The sequence below is a fragment of the Hylobates moloch genome, unplaced genomic scaffold (assembly GCF_009828535.3).
Source record: "Hylobates moloch isolate HMO894 unplaced genomic scaffold, HMol_V3 SCAFFOLD_6, whole genome shotgun sequence".
Classification (NCBI taxonomy): domain Eukaryota; kingdom Metazoa; phylum Chordata; class Mammalia; order Primates; family Hylobatidae; genus Hylobates; species Hylobates moloch.
In genome coordinates this window covers 149,173,227-149,189,808 of record NW_026652281.1, presented here as the reverse complement: position 1 = coordinate 149,189,808, position 16,582 = coordinate 149,173,227, and the positions used below count along the sequence as shown (strand labels likewise).

At 44.7% G+C, this 16,582-nt stretch overlaps 1 protein-coding gene across 1 annotated transcript; it reads left to right on the top strand.

The window, feature by feature from the left end:
- Positions 1-326: 326 nt before the first annotated feature.
- Positions 327-683, top strand: LOC116470650 (large ribosomal subunit protein P1-like). The gene is made up of 2 exons (XM_032156070.1): positions 327-419; positions 480-683. The coding sequence occupies exons 1-2, from the start codon at positions 327-329 to the stop codon at positions 681-683; spliced, it is 297 nt and encodes a 98-aa protein (XP_032011961.1).
- The last annotated feature ends 15,899 nt before the right edge of the window (positions 684-16,582 follow it).

Below are 16,582 nucleotides of genomic sequence, written 5' to 3'. Positions count from 1 at the left end.
GAAACCCTGTCTTTACTAAAAACACAAAAAATTAGCCAGCATGGTGGCACATGCCTGTAATCCCTTGGGAGGCTGAGGTAGGAGAATCGCTTGAACCTGGGAGGTGGAGGTTGTGGTGAGCAGAGATCGTGCCATTGCACTCCAGCCTGGGCAACAAGAGCGAAATTCTGTCTCAAAAAACAAAACAAAACAAACACCTCCTTTCTCCAGCTGTGGCCAAGGTGCTCAGTCCTTCTGAGGAAGCTAAGGCTATGTTGGGGTGAGGCCTTCACTTCATCTGGTGACCAGCAATGTGCCAGCAGGGCCCACCCCACACTTGCGGCATTATGGCTTCTGTCTCCAAGCTCAGCTGCCTCATCTACCAGGACCTCATGCTGCACAATGATGACGAGGTGACCATCACAGAGCATAAGACCAAGGTGCTCAGGAAAGCAGCTGGCGTAAATGTGGAACGTTTTTGGCCTGGCTTGTTGGCAAAGGCCCAGGCCAATGTCGACATTGGAAGCCTCATCTGCAATGCAGGGGCTGGAGGACCTGCTCTAGGAGGTGGTGCTGCACCCGTAGGAGGTCCTGCCCCCTGCACCACTGCTGAGAAGAAAGTGGAAGCAAAGAAAAGAGAATCTGAGGAGGCTGATGAGGACATAGACTTTGGTCTTTTTGATGAAATCTCTTTTGTAACATGAACCCAAAAGTATCTAAGACAGGTCTCAATCAATTTTACACAGCGTTTACATTGTATTAGGTGTTACAGTATAGGTAATCTACAGATGATTTAAAGTGTATGGGGGATGTGCATAGGTTATATGTAAATACTGTGTGCCCTTTTATATAAGGGACTTGAGCATCTGAGGGTTTTAGTATCTGTGGGGATCCTGAAACCAATCCGCAGATACCAAGGGAAGAATTTACTCTTTTTTTTTTTTTTTTTGAGATGGAGTCTTGCTCTGTCACCCAGGCTGGAGTGCAGTGGCATAATCTCAGCTCACTGCAACCCCCGCTTCCCAGGTTCAAGTGATTCTCCTGCCTCAGTCTCCTGAGTAGCTGAGATTACAGGCACCTGCCACCACACCCGGCTAATTTTTGTATTTTTAGTAGAGACAGGTTTCCCCATGTTGGCTGGTCTTGAACTCCTAACCTCAGGCGATCTGCCCACCTCGGCCTCCCAAAGTGCTGGGATTACAGGTGTGAGCCCCCTAACCTGACCTGGAGAGACTTTACTCTCTTTGGAGGTTGCCCTCCTACTGGTGCTACTGTGCCTGAAGGCACAGAGGGCCAGAGCTGCCTGGGAATTGACTGACCAACCTTGCCTCAGGCCAAGAACAAACTCTGGGGAGGAATTTGCATTCTGGAGCACCCACGCAGGATCAGGCTCAAGCTCCCCTTTGTGGAATTCTGCCTGAGACCACAACTCTTCTCCTCTTTCCCCTTTCCTTTCTGGCTTCTCCCTCACCCTGTGGGTTTCTCCTGGGAGCACAGAAGCCCTTGTATAGTATCCTCATCTCACAGTCTGCTTTTGGGGAACCCAACCCCAGGCAGGGAAGAAAATGTCTTGACTTGCCCAGTTATAATCTGGCACCTTTATCTTTTAGTTGTTTCATGTCAAATGCGGGGATCTTCTCTTATGGAACATTTTGGGGGTTGCTGTTGTCCCTGGAGAGAAGAGACACCCCCTTTGGCTAGCTGACTGAAGCTCTTCCCCTTTGAATCTCCAGCTGCCTGAAGTGTATGCCTCAGGGAACACTTGTTTGGATCACCTTGCCCCTCCACGTGATCCTCTTGGTCCTCCACTATTTCAAGACGGTCTTGTTGTGGAATCCATAGCTGATCCACACAAAACATGCATCTTCGTCCCTCAGAAACTTGCAAGTCCAGGCCTTCCCAGGATAGGTCCTTTTCCTCTCCTGCCACACACTGTTCTCACTCAGCCTTTGGCCCACAGACTTGTCAGAGGTGCTTGAACCAGACTGTTGAATAGTGGATGGCTGGAATAAAGATGAGACCTGCTGGGTTGCATTCCCAGGAGGTTAGGTATTCTTAGTCACAGGATGAGACAGGAGGTCAGGAGGACAAGATACAGGTCATAAAGACCCTGCGGATACAATAGGATGCAATGATGAAGCTGGCCAAGACCTGCCAAATCCAAGATGGTGATGAAAGCGACATCTGGTCATCCTCACTGGCTCATTATACACAAATTATAATACATTAGCATGCTGAAAGACACTCCTACCAGTGCCATGACAGTTCACAAATGCCATGGTAATGTCCAGAAATTACCCTATATGGTCTAAAAGTGGGAGGGGCTGGGTGCTGTGGCTCACACCTGTAATCCCAGCAATTTGGGAGGCTGAGGCAGGCAGATCACCTGAGGTCGGGAGTTGAGACCAGCCTGACCAACATGGAGAAACCCTGTCTCTATTAAAAATACAAAATTAGCCGGGTGTGGTGGTAAACACCTGTAATCCCAGCTACTCCGGAGGCTGAGGCAGGAGAATCGCTTGAACCCAGGAGGCAGAGGTTGCGGTGAGCCAAGATCATGCCTTTGCATTCCAGCCTGTGCAACAAGAGCGAAACTCCGTCTCAAAAAAAAAAAAAAAAAAAAAAAAGGAACCCTCGATTCCAGGAAATCCGTGTCCCTTTGTCCCTTTCCTGGAAAACTCATGAATAATCCACTCCTTATTTAACATATAATCAAAAATTAACTGTAAATGTACTTCGTCAAGCACCTCATACTCTGCTCTGTCTATGGAGTAGCCATTCTTGTGTTTCTTTACTCCTCTAATAAGCTTGCTTTCACTTTATGAACTTGCCCAAATTCTTTCTTACACAAGATCCAAGAACCCTCTCTTAGGGTCTGGATTGGGCCCCTTTGGCATAACAGACTTAATTTTTCAGACATGAAGCAAGAACAAGTCCTTATGTTCCCCAAACTCTAGGGGATATATATCAGTATCTCAGAGTGGTTCTCTGGAGGCCCCTTGAAGCACACACGGGCAGCACTGGGAATAATTCTCTAAATCCTCTCCCATCTCTGCAATCAGTCTCCAAGCCTCTCCTGTGCATTCTCAAAGTGGGCAATGAGCTGATTAGCTGGCAGAACTGGTGTTTCCATAACCTTCTTTGGAAGGCTGTTGGTCTTCCAACTTGATCTAAGGCTTTGCATTAAAATAGTTCTATTGTTTTCAGCTTTGGTGCCACAGCTGACAGGATTGAAAGAGTCTCATTTTAACATCCTGCTGCACAGACAAGATGCCTTGTACACATACTTTGCTCCAAGTTCAGTCATTCTGAGCCCCTGCTGGTTACAGAGCTCCTGGAGTAGAGAGAAAAAAGGCAGAAGGCAGGCAAATGACTCTCGCATTCAGATGAGGGACAGCAGAATAAGGCCATCAGCACAAAGCCATACCTGAATATACAAACAAAATCCATTGGGCTTAATATCTGAAACCTCAGTCATACAAATTCCATGTTTTTGCAGCTAGAATCTAGTTCATCAAGAAATCTCTAGACAACGTCATCCCTTTGCCTGCTGTCCACTACCTTGTTTCTTCAGAATAGGATATGTGGAAATACTTATGATATTCCTTAGGATAAATTTCTCAATACAGTTATGTGTCACTTAATGACAGGAATACATTCTGAGATGCACATCGTTTGGGAATTTCGTCATGGTATGAACATCATAGAGTGCACTTACACAAACCTAGATGGTATTGCCTACTGCATACCTAGATGACGTGGTACAGCAAGCTTGTCCAACCCGTGGACAAGCTTGTGAAAGCTGCCCAACACAAATTCATAAACTTAAAAAACATTATGAGATTTCCTGGTGATTTTCTTTCTTTTTTTTTTTTTTTTTTAAGCTCATCAGCTGTCGTTAGTGTTAGTGTATTTTACGTGTGGCCCAAGACAATTCTTCCAATGCAGCCCAGGGAAGCCAAAAGATTAGAAACCTCTGTGGTACAGTCTATAGCTGCTAGGCTGCAAACCTGTACAGCATGTTACTGTCCTGAATACAGTAGGTAATTGTAATACAATGGTAAGAATGTGTACATCTAAACATAGAGAAGGTACAGTAAAAATACCATACAAAAGATAAAAAATGCTACACCAGCATAGCTCACTTACCATGAATGAAGCTTGCAGGACTGGAAGTTGCTCTGGGTGAGTCATGAGTGAGGGGTGACTGAATATGAAGGCCTAGTAGTATACATTACTGTACACTACAATAAGACATTAATGTAAACTACTATAATTATAATGATTTGATGAGTCAAGGTGGACTTTTTTCATGTGGAAAGGGAAGGTATATAGAATATCTTACACTGAAGATCTAACAGTCATGGGGTCATTTGTGCCACCTGAAGTCAGTTAGATATAAGACCATAAAAGAGGCAATTAATCTATAATAAATATCAATAATTAAAAGAAAAATCTGGTCTCTAGTCTCTCCTAGTCATTCACAAAACAAGAACAATAAAGTCAATCTATAATCTAAAAAAAAAAATTGTAACTATATACTACATGACTCAGATCACTGGCAAATGCCTCTCAAGACTTAATTTTTTTTTTTTCCAGACAGAGTCTTGCTCTGTCTCCCAGACTGAAGTGCAGTGGCGTGATTTTGGCTAACTGCAACCCTCCACCTCCTGGGTTTCAGCAACTTTCCTGCCTCAGCCTCCTGAGTAGCTGGGATTACAGGTGTGTGCCACCATGCCCAGGTAATTTTTGTATTTTTAGTAGATACAGGGTTTCAATATGTTGGCCAGGCTGGTCTTGAACTCCTGACCACAAGTGATTTGCCCACTTCAGCCTCCCAAAGTGCTAGGATTACACGTGTGAGCCACTGTGCCTGGCCAAGACTTAAAATAAATATATATATATTTTGAGACGGAGTCTCGCTCTTTCGCTAGGCTGGAATGCAGTGGTGTGATGTTGGCTCACTGCAACCTCCGCCTCCTGGGTTCAAGCAATTCTCTTGCCTCAGTCTCCCGAGTAGCTGGGACTACACGCGCGTGCCACCACACCCAGCTAATTTTTGTATTTTTAGTAGAGACGGGGGTTTCACCATGTTGGCCAGGATGGTCTTGATCTCTTGACCTCGTGATCTGCCCACCTCGGCCTCCCAAAGTACTGGGATTGCAGGCATAAGCCACCGCACCTAGTGACTTAAAGTATTTTTAAAGATCTAACAACTTTAAAACTTTATTTTCACAAACTTTATAAACACAGTATACTTCAGCTACACTAAATTTACTTTTCTTTCTCAATAATAAATTAACTGAACCTTAACTGTAATTTTTTTTGCTTTATAAACTTTTTAATTTTTAAAATCTTTTTTGACTTTTGTAATAACACTTAGCTTAAAACATAAACACGGCCGGGCGTGTTGGCTCACACCTGTAATCCCAGCACTTTGGGAGACCAAGGCGGGTGGGTCACAAGGTCAAGAGATCGAGACTGTCCTGGCCAACATGGTGAAACCCCGTCTCTACTAAAAATACAAAAAGCCGGTGTAGTGGCGGGCGTCTGTAGTCCCAGCTACTTGGGATGCTGAGGCAGGAGAATGGCGTGAACCCGGGAGGCGGAGCTTGCAGTGAGCCGAGATTGTGCCATTGCACTCCAGCCTGGGTGACAGAGTAAGACTCCGTCTCAAAAATAAATAAATAAATAAATAAATAAATAAACACATGGTACAGCTGTGCACAAAAACATTTTCTTTCTTTATATCCTTATTCTATAAGCTCTGTTCTATTTAAAAAATTTTTTGTCTTTGTTTCTACTTTTCACACATTTTTTGTTAAAAAGCAAGACACAAACACACACATTAGCCAAGGCCCACATAGGGTCAGGATCGTCAATATCACTGTTTTCCAATTTCCGTATCTTGTACCACTGGAAGGTCTTCAGGAGCAATAACGTACATGGAGCTGTCATCTCCTATGATAACAATGCCTTCTTCTGGAATACGTCCTGAAGGACCTGCCTGAGACTGTTTTACAGTTAACTTTTTTTTGTTAATAAGTAGTACAGTCTAAAATAATGATAAAAGGCTGGGTGCAGGGGCTCACGCCTGTAATCCTAGCACTTTGGGAGGCCAAGGTGGGAGGATCGCTTGAGGTCAGGGGTTTGAGACCAGCCTGGCCAACATGGTGAAACCCCGACTCTACCAAAAATACAAAAATTAGCTGGTGTGGTGGCATGCACCTGTAATCCCAGCTACTCGAGAGGCTGAGGCAAGAGAATCGCTTGAACCTGGGAGGCGGAGGCTGAAGTGAGCCAAGATTGTGCCACTGCACTCCAACCTGGGCAACAGAGCAAGACTCTGTCTTAAAAAGAAAAAGAAAAGAAAAAAATATATATGTATATATACATATATATAGCAAATACATAAACCAGTAAGAGTCATTTTGTTATCACTATCAAATATTATGTACTATATAAAATTGTATGTGCAATGCTTTTATGTGACTGGCAGGGCAGTATGTCTGTTTATACCAGCATTGCCACAAACATGTGACTAATGGATTGCAATATGACATTATAATGTCACTAGGTGATAGGAATTTTTCAGCTCCATTATAATCTTATGGGACCACTGTTGCATAGGTGGTCCATTGTTGACTGAAATGCTATTATGCAGCGCGTGACTGTCCTTGGAGTTCTCCATGCTGTTTAGAGCCTCTAGAAAGGCTTGGGATAGGCTCTGGCCCAAAGAGTTCGCACCATGATTGCTGAATTCTGCACTGCCTGAGAGAGTGACAAGCAAGCATGAAGGCATGAGCTGTGAGGGACAATGATCTGTTTAGAAAAATATGAGGAGCCAGAACATGAAGTGGGAGAAAGTAGCAGAAAATGAGATTAGAAAGGTATATTGAGGCAGGGTGTGGTAGCTCACATCTGGAATCCCAGCAGTTTAGGAGGCCGAGGCGGGCGGATCACCTGAGGTCAGTAGTTTGAGACCACCTTGGCCAATGTTGTGAAACCCCATCTTTACTAAAGACACAAAAATTAGCCAGGCATGGTGGCGTGTGCCTGTAATCCCACCTACTTGGGAGGCTGAAGCAGGAGAATCGCTTGAACCTGGGAGGCTGAAGTTGCAGTGAGCCGAGATCATGCCACTTCACTCCAGCCTGGGCCACAGGTTGAGATTCTGTCTCAAAAAAAAAAAAAAAAACACAAAAAATAAACAAAAAAAAAACCAAGAAAGGTGTATTGAAGTCAGATTGTTAAAAGCCCTCTAGTAGCATGGAGCTACCTGAGTAGAGAGTGGGACAAATAGATTGGCTATCTGATGGTTATTTTAACTGGTATGTCTTTGGTCAGTATTGAGGGGAGATTTTTGTTTTTTGAGACGGAGTTTTGCTCTTGTCGCCCAGGCTGGAGTGCAATGGCGCGATTAGCTCACTGCAACCTCCGCCTCCTGGTTTCAAGTGATTCTCTTGCCTCAGCCCCCCAAGTAGTTGGGATTACAAGAATGCGCCACCATGCCCGGCTAATTTTTTGTATTTTTAGTTGAGACGGGGTTTCTCCATGTTGGTCAGGCTGGTCTCAAACTCCTGATCTCAGGTGATCCACCCGCCTCAGCCTCCCAAAATGCTGGGGTTATAGGCAGAAGCCACCGCACCCAGCTGAGGGGATATATTTTTCAAGTCCAATTCTTTCACATCTATGACCAGGAATTCTTGGCAGATGTTTAGTCTTGTTCGACATGGCAAACTTGAGATTCTGGCCCTCAGGGTACCAGGCCCTTTCTGTAGTCACCACAATGCTCTAGAGTAGTGATCTTTAACCTTTTGTGTTTATGTACCCCCAGAAGAAATTTGAAAATTATGTAATTACTCATTTCTTAAATTGACATCTAAAATGTTTCAGCATAAATTTAAATCGTTGAAAATAATATAACTTTCTGCGTATTTATAAGTATTGAAATTTAAAAATAAAATAGTTCCATTATCTTCACAATGAAATCTAAATGTAATAGCAATTTTATGTCATTGTCCTTTTAAAATTATATTAAAAGTTCTTTTATAATAGGTGGAAACCTTTTTTTTTTTTTTTTTTATAGTTTTAGTAGAGGCGGGGTTTCAACACGTTGGCCAGGCTGGTCTCGAACTCCTGACCTCGGGTGATCCACCCACCTCGGCCTCCCAAAGTGCTGGGATTACAGGCGTCAGCCGCTGCGCCCAGCCAGGTGGAAATCTTATACCATTCTTTTTTTTGTCCCTGAACTTATATTTCCATTCCATTGTCCCCAAAGATTTTTATCCTGTTTTTAAATATCCTATTATTTATGTTTGAAACTTTTTTTTTTTGGGCTACAGTCTCGCTCTTTCGCCTAGGTTGAAGTGCAGTGGCATGATCTTGACGCACTGCAACCTCTGCCTCCTGAGTTCAAGCGATTCTCCTGCCTCAACCTCTGGAGTAGCTGGAACTACAGGCGTCTGCCACCACATCCAGCTACTTTTTGTATTTTTAGTAGAGACAGGGTTTCACCATGTTGGCCAGGCTGGTCTCGAACTTCTGGCCTCAAGTGATCTGCCTGCCACTGTGCCTGGCCACAATTTTCTTTTGTGTTGTAATTCTATTTTCTGTGATCACAGCCTCTAAATGTTAGCCAAAAAATCCTCCTGGATCAAGTTATTATAATCATTATTAAACACTACACATCAAGCAGTAAAATTAAAATTTTGGCAATGATTAAACATAGACATAGAATTATATTAGAGCTACATCTTTTACATTGATCAATAATTTTTTTCTTTTTTCTTTTTTTTTTTTTGAGACAGAGTCTCGCTCTGTCACCAGGGCTGCTGTGCAGTGGCAGAGTCTCGGCTCCCTGCAACCTCCATCTCCCAGGCTCAAGCAATTCTTCTGCCTCAGCCTCGTGAGTAGCTGGGATTACAGGCATACGCCACCACACCTGCCTAATTTTTGTATATTTAGTAGAGACGAGGTTTCACCATGTTGGCCAGGCTGGTCTCGAATTCCTGACCTCGGGTAATCTGCCCGCCTCAGCCTCCAAAAATGCTGGGATTACAGGCATAAGCCACCGCGCCCGGCCATTAAATCATTTTTAAAAGTTTACATATCTGTGTATAAATATTACTTGTTGCTGGAATGAGACAGAAGGAATTCTGCATCAACTTTATTTTTAGGTTTTATTTTTATAGATGTTAGCACTTGTATTAGTCTGTTCTCACACTGCTATAAAAAATACCTGAAACTGGGTAATTTATAAAGAAAAGGGGTTTAATGGGCTCATCTGTTCTGCAGGCTGCACAGGAAGCATGATGCTGGCATTTGCTCAGCTTCCAGGAAGGTCTCAGGAAACTTACAGTCATGGCAGAAGACTAAGGGAGAGGCGGTGTCTTACATTGCCAGAGTAGGAGGAAGAGAGAGGGGAGGTGCCACACACTTAAACAACCAGATCTCAGGAGAACTCTATCACCGAAGAGTTAGTGCTAAACCATTCATGAAGAATCCACCCTCATGATCCAATACCTCCCACCAGGCCCTACCTCCAACATTTGGGATTACAATTGAGCATGACATTTGGGTGAGGACACAGATCCAAACCATATCAATACTTAGAAGACTTGTTCATATATGAATGAAAGTTGTCTTATAGCAATGCTACTCAACTTTTTTGGATTCTTTCCAAGTTATCATGTCAAAAATTACATAGTAATCTCTCAGCAAAATTATTTTTTATCATAAAACGCAATTCAATCCTCCTCCAATTTTGCTGGGAGCAAAGTACTGGAAACCACTTGACTAGTAGAAGGATTTTTATTTATTTATTTTGAGACGGAGTTTCACTTTTGTTGCCCAGGCTGGAGTGCAATGGCGGAGTCTTGGCTCACTGCAACCTCCGCCTCCCGGGTTCAAGTGATTCTCCTGCCTTAGCCTCCCTAGTAGCTGGGATTACAGGCACCCACCATCACGCCCAGCTAATTTTCTGTATTTTTAGTAGAGATAGGGTATCACCATGTTGGCTAGGCTGGTGTCAAACTCCTGACCTCAGGTAATCCACCCACCTCGGCCTCCCAAAGTGCTGGGATTACAGACATGAACCACTCCGCCTGGCCAATGTTTTTTTTTTATATATATATATTGTCACTGGAGAAATTCATTTTCTCAATTTCTGGGGAGCATGCCAAAATGGCTTTACTAATATTTACTAAATGATGATTAAGTATACCTGTGTAGTACAGACAACCCTATATGCTTACCAAATTCTCCTTCATTTCCCTTTTTTGGGGTACATAGTTTTGAAAAGTACATTGTGCAGGCTCCCTTGCAGCTTCTAGGGCCATGTGCATAAGAACTGACCAATGAACAATGAGCAGGAAGAATGTACTTCTGCGATTCGGCAGTCACTCACTGACGAGCCTCCCCTGTATGCCTGCTCTTCCCCAGCAACGCTGGACACCATAAATTCCAGATGGTATAACTATAACATGGAGGGCTCATGGACTCAGATTGGACTTCCCATGAAAAAGATGTTTTAAGCCACCATGTTTCTAGGGAGCGGACATGTAGTGTCAGTTTTCCCAAGCTGAGCTACATTTCCCTGAATTATTTTCCTCTGTGTTTCTGTTTAAAGCCACTAGAGAGACTGTCGTGCAGGATTTGGAGCATGGAGGTGAAGCATTAGTCATTCTGCGGCCCATATACATTGCTGGTGATCGGCTGACTCCCTGCTTGGTGTGAGGTAGTGGCTTGGTCTGTAATTGCTCTATCTTCCCTTCGAGCCTCCCTCAGCTCCTCTGATTCCTGGGCCATATGTGTGTTTCACTCTGTGACAATGGGCTCCAGCCTCTGCATGACACCCATATCACCCAGGTCAGAGGGGACAAGCACTCATATAAGTTTCAGTCCCCCTGTCCTCATGGGCTTCCATTCGTGCCAATGTCTGCTCCCTTCCACTTCATATCCATCTTCTCTGACTAACTGACTCTTCAGATCCAGCAGTGGCTGTGAAGACAATAGCCTTACAGAGATGGCTTAACTAGATTTACAATTATAGAAGGTCAACTCCTTGGAAAAAAATCCCGTAATATACTCTTGGTTCTAATTCTTTAGCTGAATTTTGACAGACATGCAGGGTTAATCTGCTACCGTGACACGGCATATTCTTTTTTTGAGAGGGTCTTGCTCTGTTGCCCAGGCTGGAGTATGGTGGGTGTGATCTCAGCTCACTGTGGCCTTGACCTCCCAGGCTCAAGCGATCCTCCCACCTCAGCTTCCCCAGTAGCTGGGACTACAGGCACATACTACCGGTCCTGAATAATTTTGTATTTTTTTGTAGAGACAGGGTTTTGCCATGTTGCCCAGGCTGGTCTTGTATTCCTGGGCTCAAGCAATCCTCCTGCCTCGGCTTCCCAAAGTGCTGGGATTATAGGCATGAGGCACTGTGCCTGGCCAGCATATTCTATTCTAATACAACTTGTCTCTACTCTTTAACTTGGAGGTATATTATTTAACCTGATAAACTCAAAAAGGGTTGGAAAAATACAAATATTAATTTTAATACATGTTTGCAAACAAATTAACTGATGAAATGTTTTTAGGTGCTTTAAATATATCTTCCTTAAAGTCATGGAACCAAAGATTTAACTCACCTAAAATCAATTATTGGTAAAGCCAGTCCTTAATAACAAACAGCTAAATTAGACTCTGTAAGAAAAAGTTGACTCTAAAAGAAAAATTAGACTCTGTAAGAAAAATGTGCTAACAATGTATTTCATAATTATCCTTTTTTCTGGGTTCTATAGATAGAGGGATAAGGTACGGAGCCTGGTCATGTGGTTAAAATAGGGTGCTACCACCTCTAATATTTCTTTTCTTTTTTTTTTGAGACAGGGTTTCACTTTGTCACGTGGGCTGGAGTGCAGTGGAGTGATCTCAGCTCACTGCAACCTCTGCCTCCCAGGTTCGAGTGATTCTCCTGCCTCAGCCTCTGGAGTAGCTGGGACTACAGGCATGCGCCACCATGCCTGGTTAATTTTTGTGTTTTTTTTTTGGTAGAGACGGGGTTTCATCATATTGGCGAGGCTGGTCTTGAACTCCTGGCCTCAAGTGATCCACCTGCCTCCACCTCCCAAAGTGCGGGGATTCAGGCGTGAGCCACCATGCCCAGACAAATTTCTTACCAATACTATGTTTCACAATATTCCCCCTCAAGAAAATTCATTCTTGGATATTAGCTGGAAATGAGTTAGTCAAAATTTCACTACACTATCCCTCTTTATAATGTATCTAAATTCAGAAAACTCTTCAAAGGTTAAAATATACCATTTAAAAATGTCACTCTTGGCCAGGCATGATGGCTCATGCCTGTAATCCCAGCACTTTGGGAGGCCGAGGCAGGCAGATCACTTGAGGTCAGGCATTTGAGACCTGCCTGGCCAACATGCCAAACCCTGTCTCTACTAAAAATACAAAATGGGCTGGGTGTGGTGGTGTGCACCTGTAATCCCAGCTACTCGGGAGGCCAAGGCAAGAGAATCCCTTGAACCTGGGAGGCAGAGATTGCAGTGAGCTGACATCATGCCACTGCACTCCAGCCTGCGTGACAGAGCGAGACTCTGTCTCAAAGAAAAAAAAAAAGTCACTCTTTACCTTCAATAGCATTCACAAAAAAGAGAGACACTGATTTGGTTCGGGTATCTGTCTCCTCCAAATCTCATGTTGAAATGTGATTCTCAATGCTGGAAGTGGGACCTGGTGGGAGGTGACTGGATCATGGGGGCCGATCCCTCAAGAACGTTTAGCATCAGCCCCTTGGTGATAAGTGAATTCTTGCTCAGCTAGTTCACGTGAGATATGGTTGTTCACTGGGACCTACCCGCCTTGCTCTCTTGCTCCCACGCTTGTGATGTGGTGCACCTGTTCCCTCTTCTGCCGTGATAGTAAGTTTCCTGAGGCCCTTACCAGAAGCAGATGCCAACACCATGCTTTTTGTATACCCTGCAAACCGTGAGCCAACCAAACCTATTTTCTTTCTTTTTTTTTTCTTTTTTGAGATGGAGTTTCGCTCTTGTTGCCCAGACTGGAGTGCAATGGCGCAACGTTGGCTCACTGCAACCTCTGCCTCAGCCTCCCGAGTAGCTGAGATTACAGGCATGCGCCGCCATGCCTGACTAATTTTGTATTTTTAGTAGAGACAGGGTTTCTCCATGTTGGTCAGGCTGGTCTCAAACTCCCAAGCTCAGGTGATCCGCCTGCCTAGGCCTCCCAAAGTGCTGGGATTATAGGCGTGAGCCGCAGCACCTGGCCCAAACCGCTTTTCTTTATAAAATATCAAGTCTCAGATATTCCTTTATAGTAATGCAAACAGACTAATATGTACATAAAGCCCTATGCAAAGGTTTATGATGCCTTCATTAAAAGTGGTCTCCCTGAGTCTAGTATTTTGAAGTAGCTCTTGTTTTGGTGTCTCTATTAGTTATCTATTGTTGTGTAACAGATTATCTCAACACTTAGTAGTTTAAAATAAGAATGTTTAGCCGGGAGAGGTGGCTCAATCTGTAATCCCAGCACTTTGGGAGGCTGAGGCAGGTGGATCACCTAAGGTCAGGAGTTTGAGACCAGCCATGGCCAACATGGTGAAACCCCATCTCTACTAAAAATACAAAAAATCAGCCAGGTGTGGTGGTGGGGGCCTGTAATCCCAGCTACTGGGGAGGCTAAGGCAGGAGAATCACTTGAACCCGGAAGGCAGAGGTTGCAGTGAGCCGAGATCACGCTACTGCACTCCAGCCTGGACAGTAAGAGCAAAACTCTCTCTCAAAAAAAAAAAAAAAAAAAAAAAAATTATTCTCTCATACAGTTTCTGTGGGTCAGGGATCCAGAAATGGCTTAGATGAGTGGTTCTGACTCAGAGTCTCTCAGGAGGTCAAGACTATTGAATGGGGCCGGGGAAGCCACTTCCAAGGTGGCTCACTCACAGGCCTGGCAAGTTAGTGCTGGTTGTTGGCAGATGGCCTTACTTCCTTACCACATGGACCTATCCACAGGGCTGCTTGATTGTCCCTATGACCCAGCAGCTCACTTCTCCCAGAGTGAATGACCTGAGAGAGAGAGCAAAGAGGAGGCCACATGACTCTTATAATCTATTCCTGGAACTCACACACCATCACTTCTGCCATATTCTCCGTTGGGAAAATTTAATATAAAGAATTATTACGGGGGATTAAGTACAAAGGGGCAAAGACAACTGTAAAGAAACAGGGCAGGGCACAGTGGCTCATGCCTGTAATCCCAGCACTTTGGGAGGCTGAGGCAGGAGGATCACTTGAGGTCAGGAATTCAGGACCAGCTTGGCAACCTGGCAAGACTCTGTGTCTACAAAAACTAAAAAAAAAAAAAATAATTAGGTGTGTGTGGAGGCATGCGCCTGTGGTCCCAGCTACTCAGGAGGCTGTGGTGAGAGGACTGCTTGAGCTCAGGAATTCATGGCTGCGGTGAGCTATCATCGTGCCATTGCACTCCCGCCTGGGTGACATTGCAAGACCTTGTCTTTAAAATAAATAAATAAATAAATAAATAAATAAGAATACAGAATTAGCAGTTACAGGGAATAGCCAATAACTTTAGGGCTGAGCAAGTGCCCAAGGAAGCATCACTCCCCACCTCCTGGGCTGAGATTCAGACCTCACAGGAGAGAGGGTGGTTGTGGCCCACTGCACAAAGTTTGCTTTAATAGTTACAGGAGGTCTGGCAGGGCGTGGTGGCTCACACCTGTAATCCTAGCACTTTGGGGGGCTGAGGTGGGTGGATCACGAGGTCAGCAGTTCAAGACCAGCCTGGCCAACATGGTGTAAACCCCGTCTCTACTCAAAATACAAAAATTAGCTGGGCGTGGTGGCACGCATCTGTAATCCCAGCTACTTGGGAGGCTGAGGCAGGAGAGTGGCTTGAACCCAGGAGGCGGAGGTTGTGGTGAGCCGAGATTGCACTGTAGTACTCCAGCCTGGGTGACAGAGCAAGACTTGGTCTTAAAAAAGAAAAAAAAAAGAGTTACAGGAGGTCGCCACCCAGCAAGGTGGCTCATGCCTGTAATCCCAGCACTTTGGGAGGCCAAGGCGGGTGGATCACCTGAGGTCGAGTACAAGACCAGCCTGACCAACATGGTGAAACCCCGTCTCCACTAAAAATACAAAAAATTAGCCAGGTGTGGTCGTGGGCGCCTGTAATCCCAGCTACTTGGAAGGCTGAGGCAGGTGAATCGCTTGAACCCAGGAGGTGGAGGTTGCAGTGAGCCGAGATTGTGCCATTGCACTCCAGCCTGGGTGACAAGAGCAAAACTCTGTCTCAACAAACAAACAACCCCCAAACTTAGCTGGGTGTGGTGGCACGCACCTGTAATCCCAGCTACTTATGGGCAGCTGAGGCAGGAGAAGCTTTTGAACCTGGGAGACGGAGGTTGCAGTAAGCCAAGATTGCGCCACTGCACTCCAGCCTGAACAACAGAGTAAGACTCTGTCTCAGAAAAAGAAACAAAAAAAAGCCCGGGCGCGGTGGCTCAGGCCTGTATTCCCAGCACTTTGGGAGGCTGAGGCAGGTAAATCACGAGGTCAGGAGTTCAAGACTAGCCTGGCCAACATGGTGAAACCTTGTCTCTACTAAAGATACAAAAAATTAGCCAGACTTGGTGGCACACGCCTGTAATCCCAGCTACTCAGGAGGCTGAGGCAGGAGAGTTGCTTGAACCCGGGAGGCGGAGGTTGCAGTGAGCCCAGGTCACGGCCACTGCACTCTGGCCTGGGTGACAGGACAAGACTCCATATATAAATATAAATATAAATATATAAATTATATATATATATAAATATATATACATATAAAAAAAGTTACAGGTCGGGGCTGGAAAGCAGGAAATTGCCTACTGAGGTGCCACTAAACTCACTGGGAAGCCACCACCCTCTGAATGTCCCAGGACCCTTTGTGTGTGGGGAGGAAGGGATGGTTCTATAAGCCATTTGCTGCCATGTGCCACAAAGCAAGAAGGAAAAGGAAGTACACTGGAACCAGGATGAGAAGCCCCTTCATTCTGCCGTGTTCCTCTAGTGCTCTCTACTGACAAAGTTAACACTGTGCCAGCTGGCAGAGAAATATTTACAGGATCCTGCTCCATTATCTCAAAGCATGGAAAAGAAGGGTAGATTTGGAGCTATGAGGTTATAAATTGATGACAGGCACATACATGTTCTGCTGCAGAAGAATGTATTGATTACAGAGTGCTGTCCTGAGACCCCAGAAGGAGTGTTACATTGTCCATAGTTTATGTTATGCACCATTGTGCCTTTGTACAATCTAAGCAATTCTGGGTTCTGAACTGGACCTCAGGGGAATCATGACCTGTACCACTTTGCTATGATCATGTCTTGCAAACCTCAGTGAAGAGCTATCTGAAACACTGTGGGAAAATACGCCTCAGGGTGTTCTGCCTTTGTCTATGACCAAATCTAATCAACAGCTGCCATCAAGCCTGGAGCAATAAGAGCACCTGAGTTCTTGTTTGAGAAGAGGTGAGAGCAAGGTGATAAAGCCTTGGCTCAGCTTGCCTCTTTTT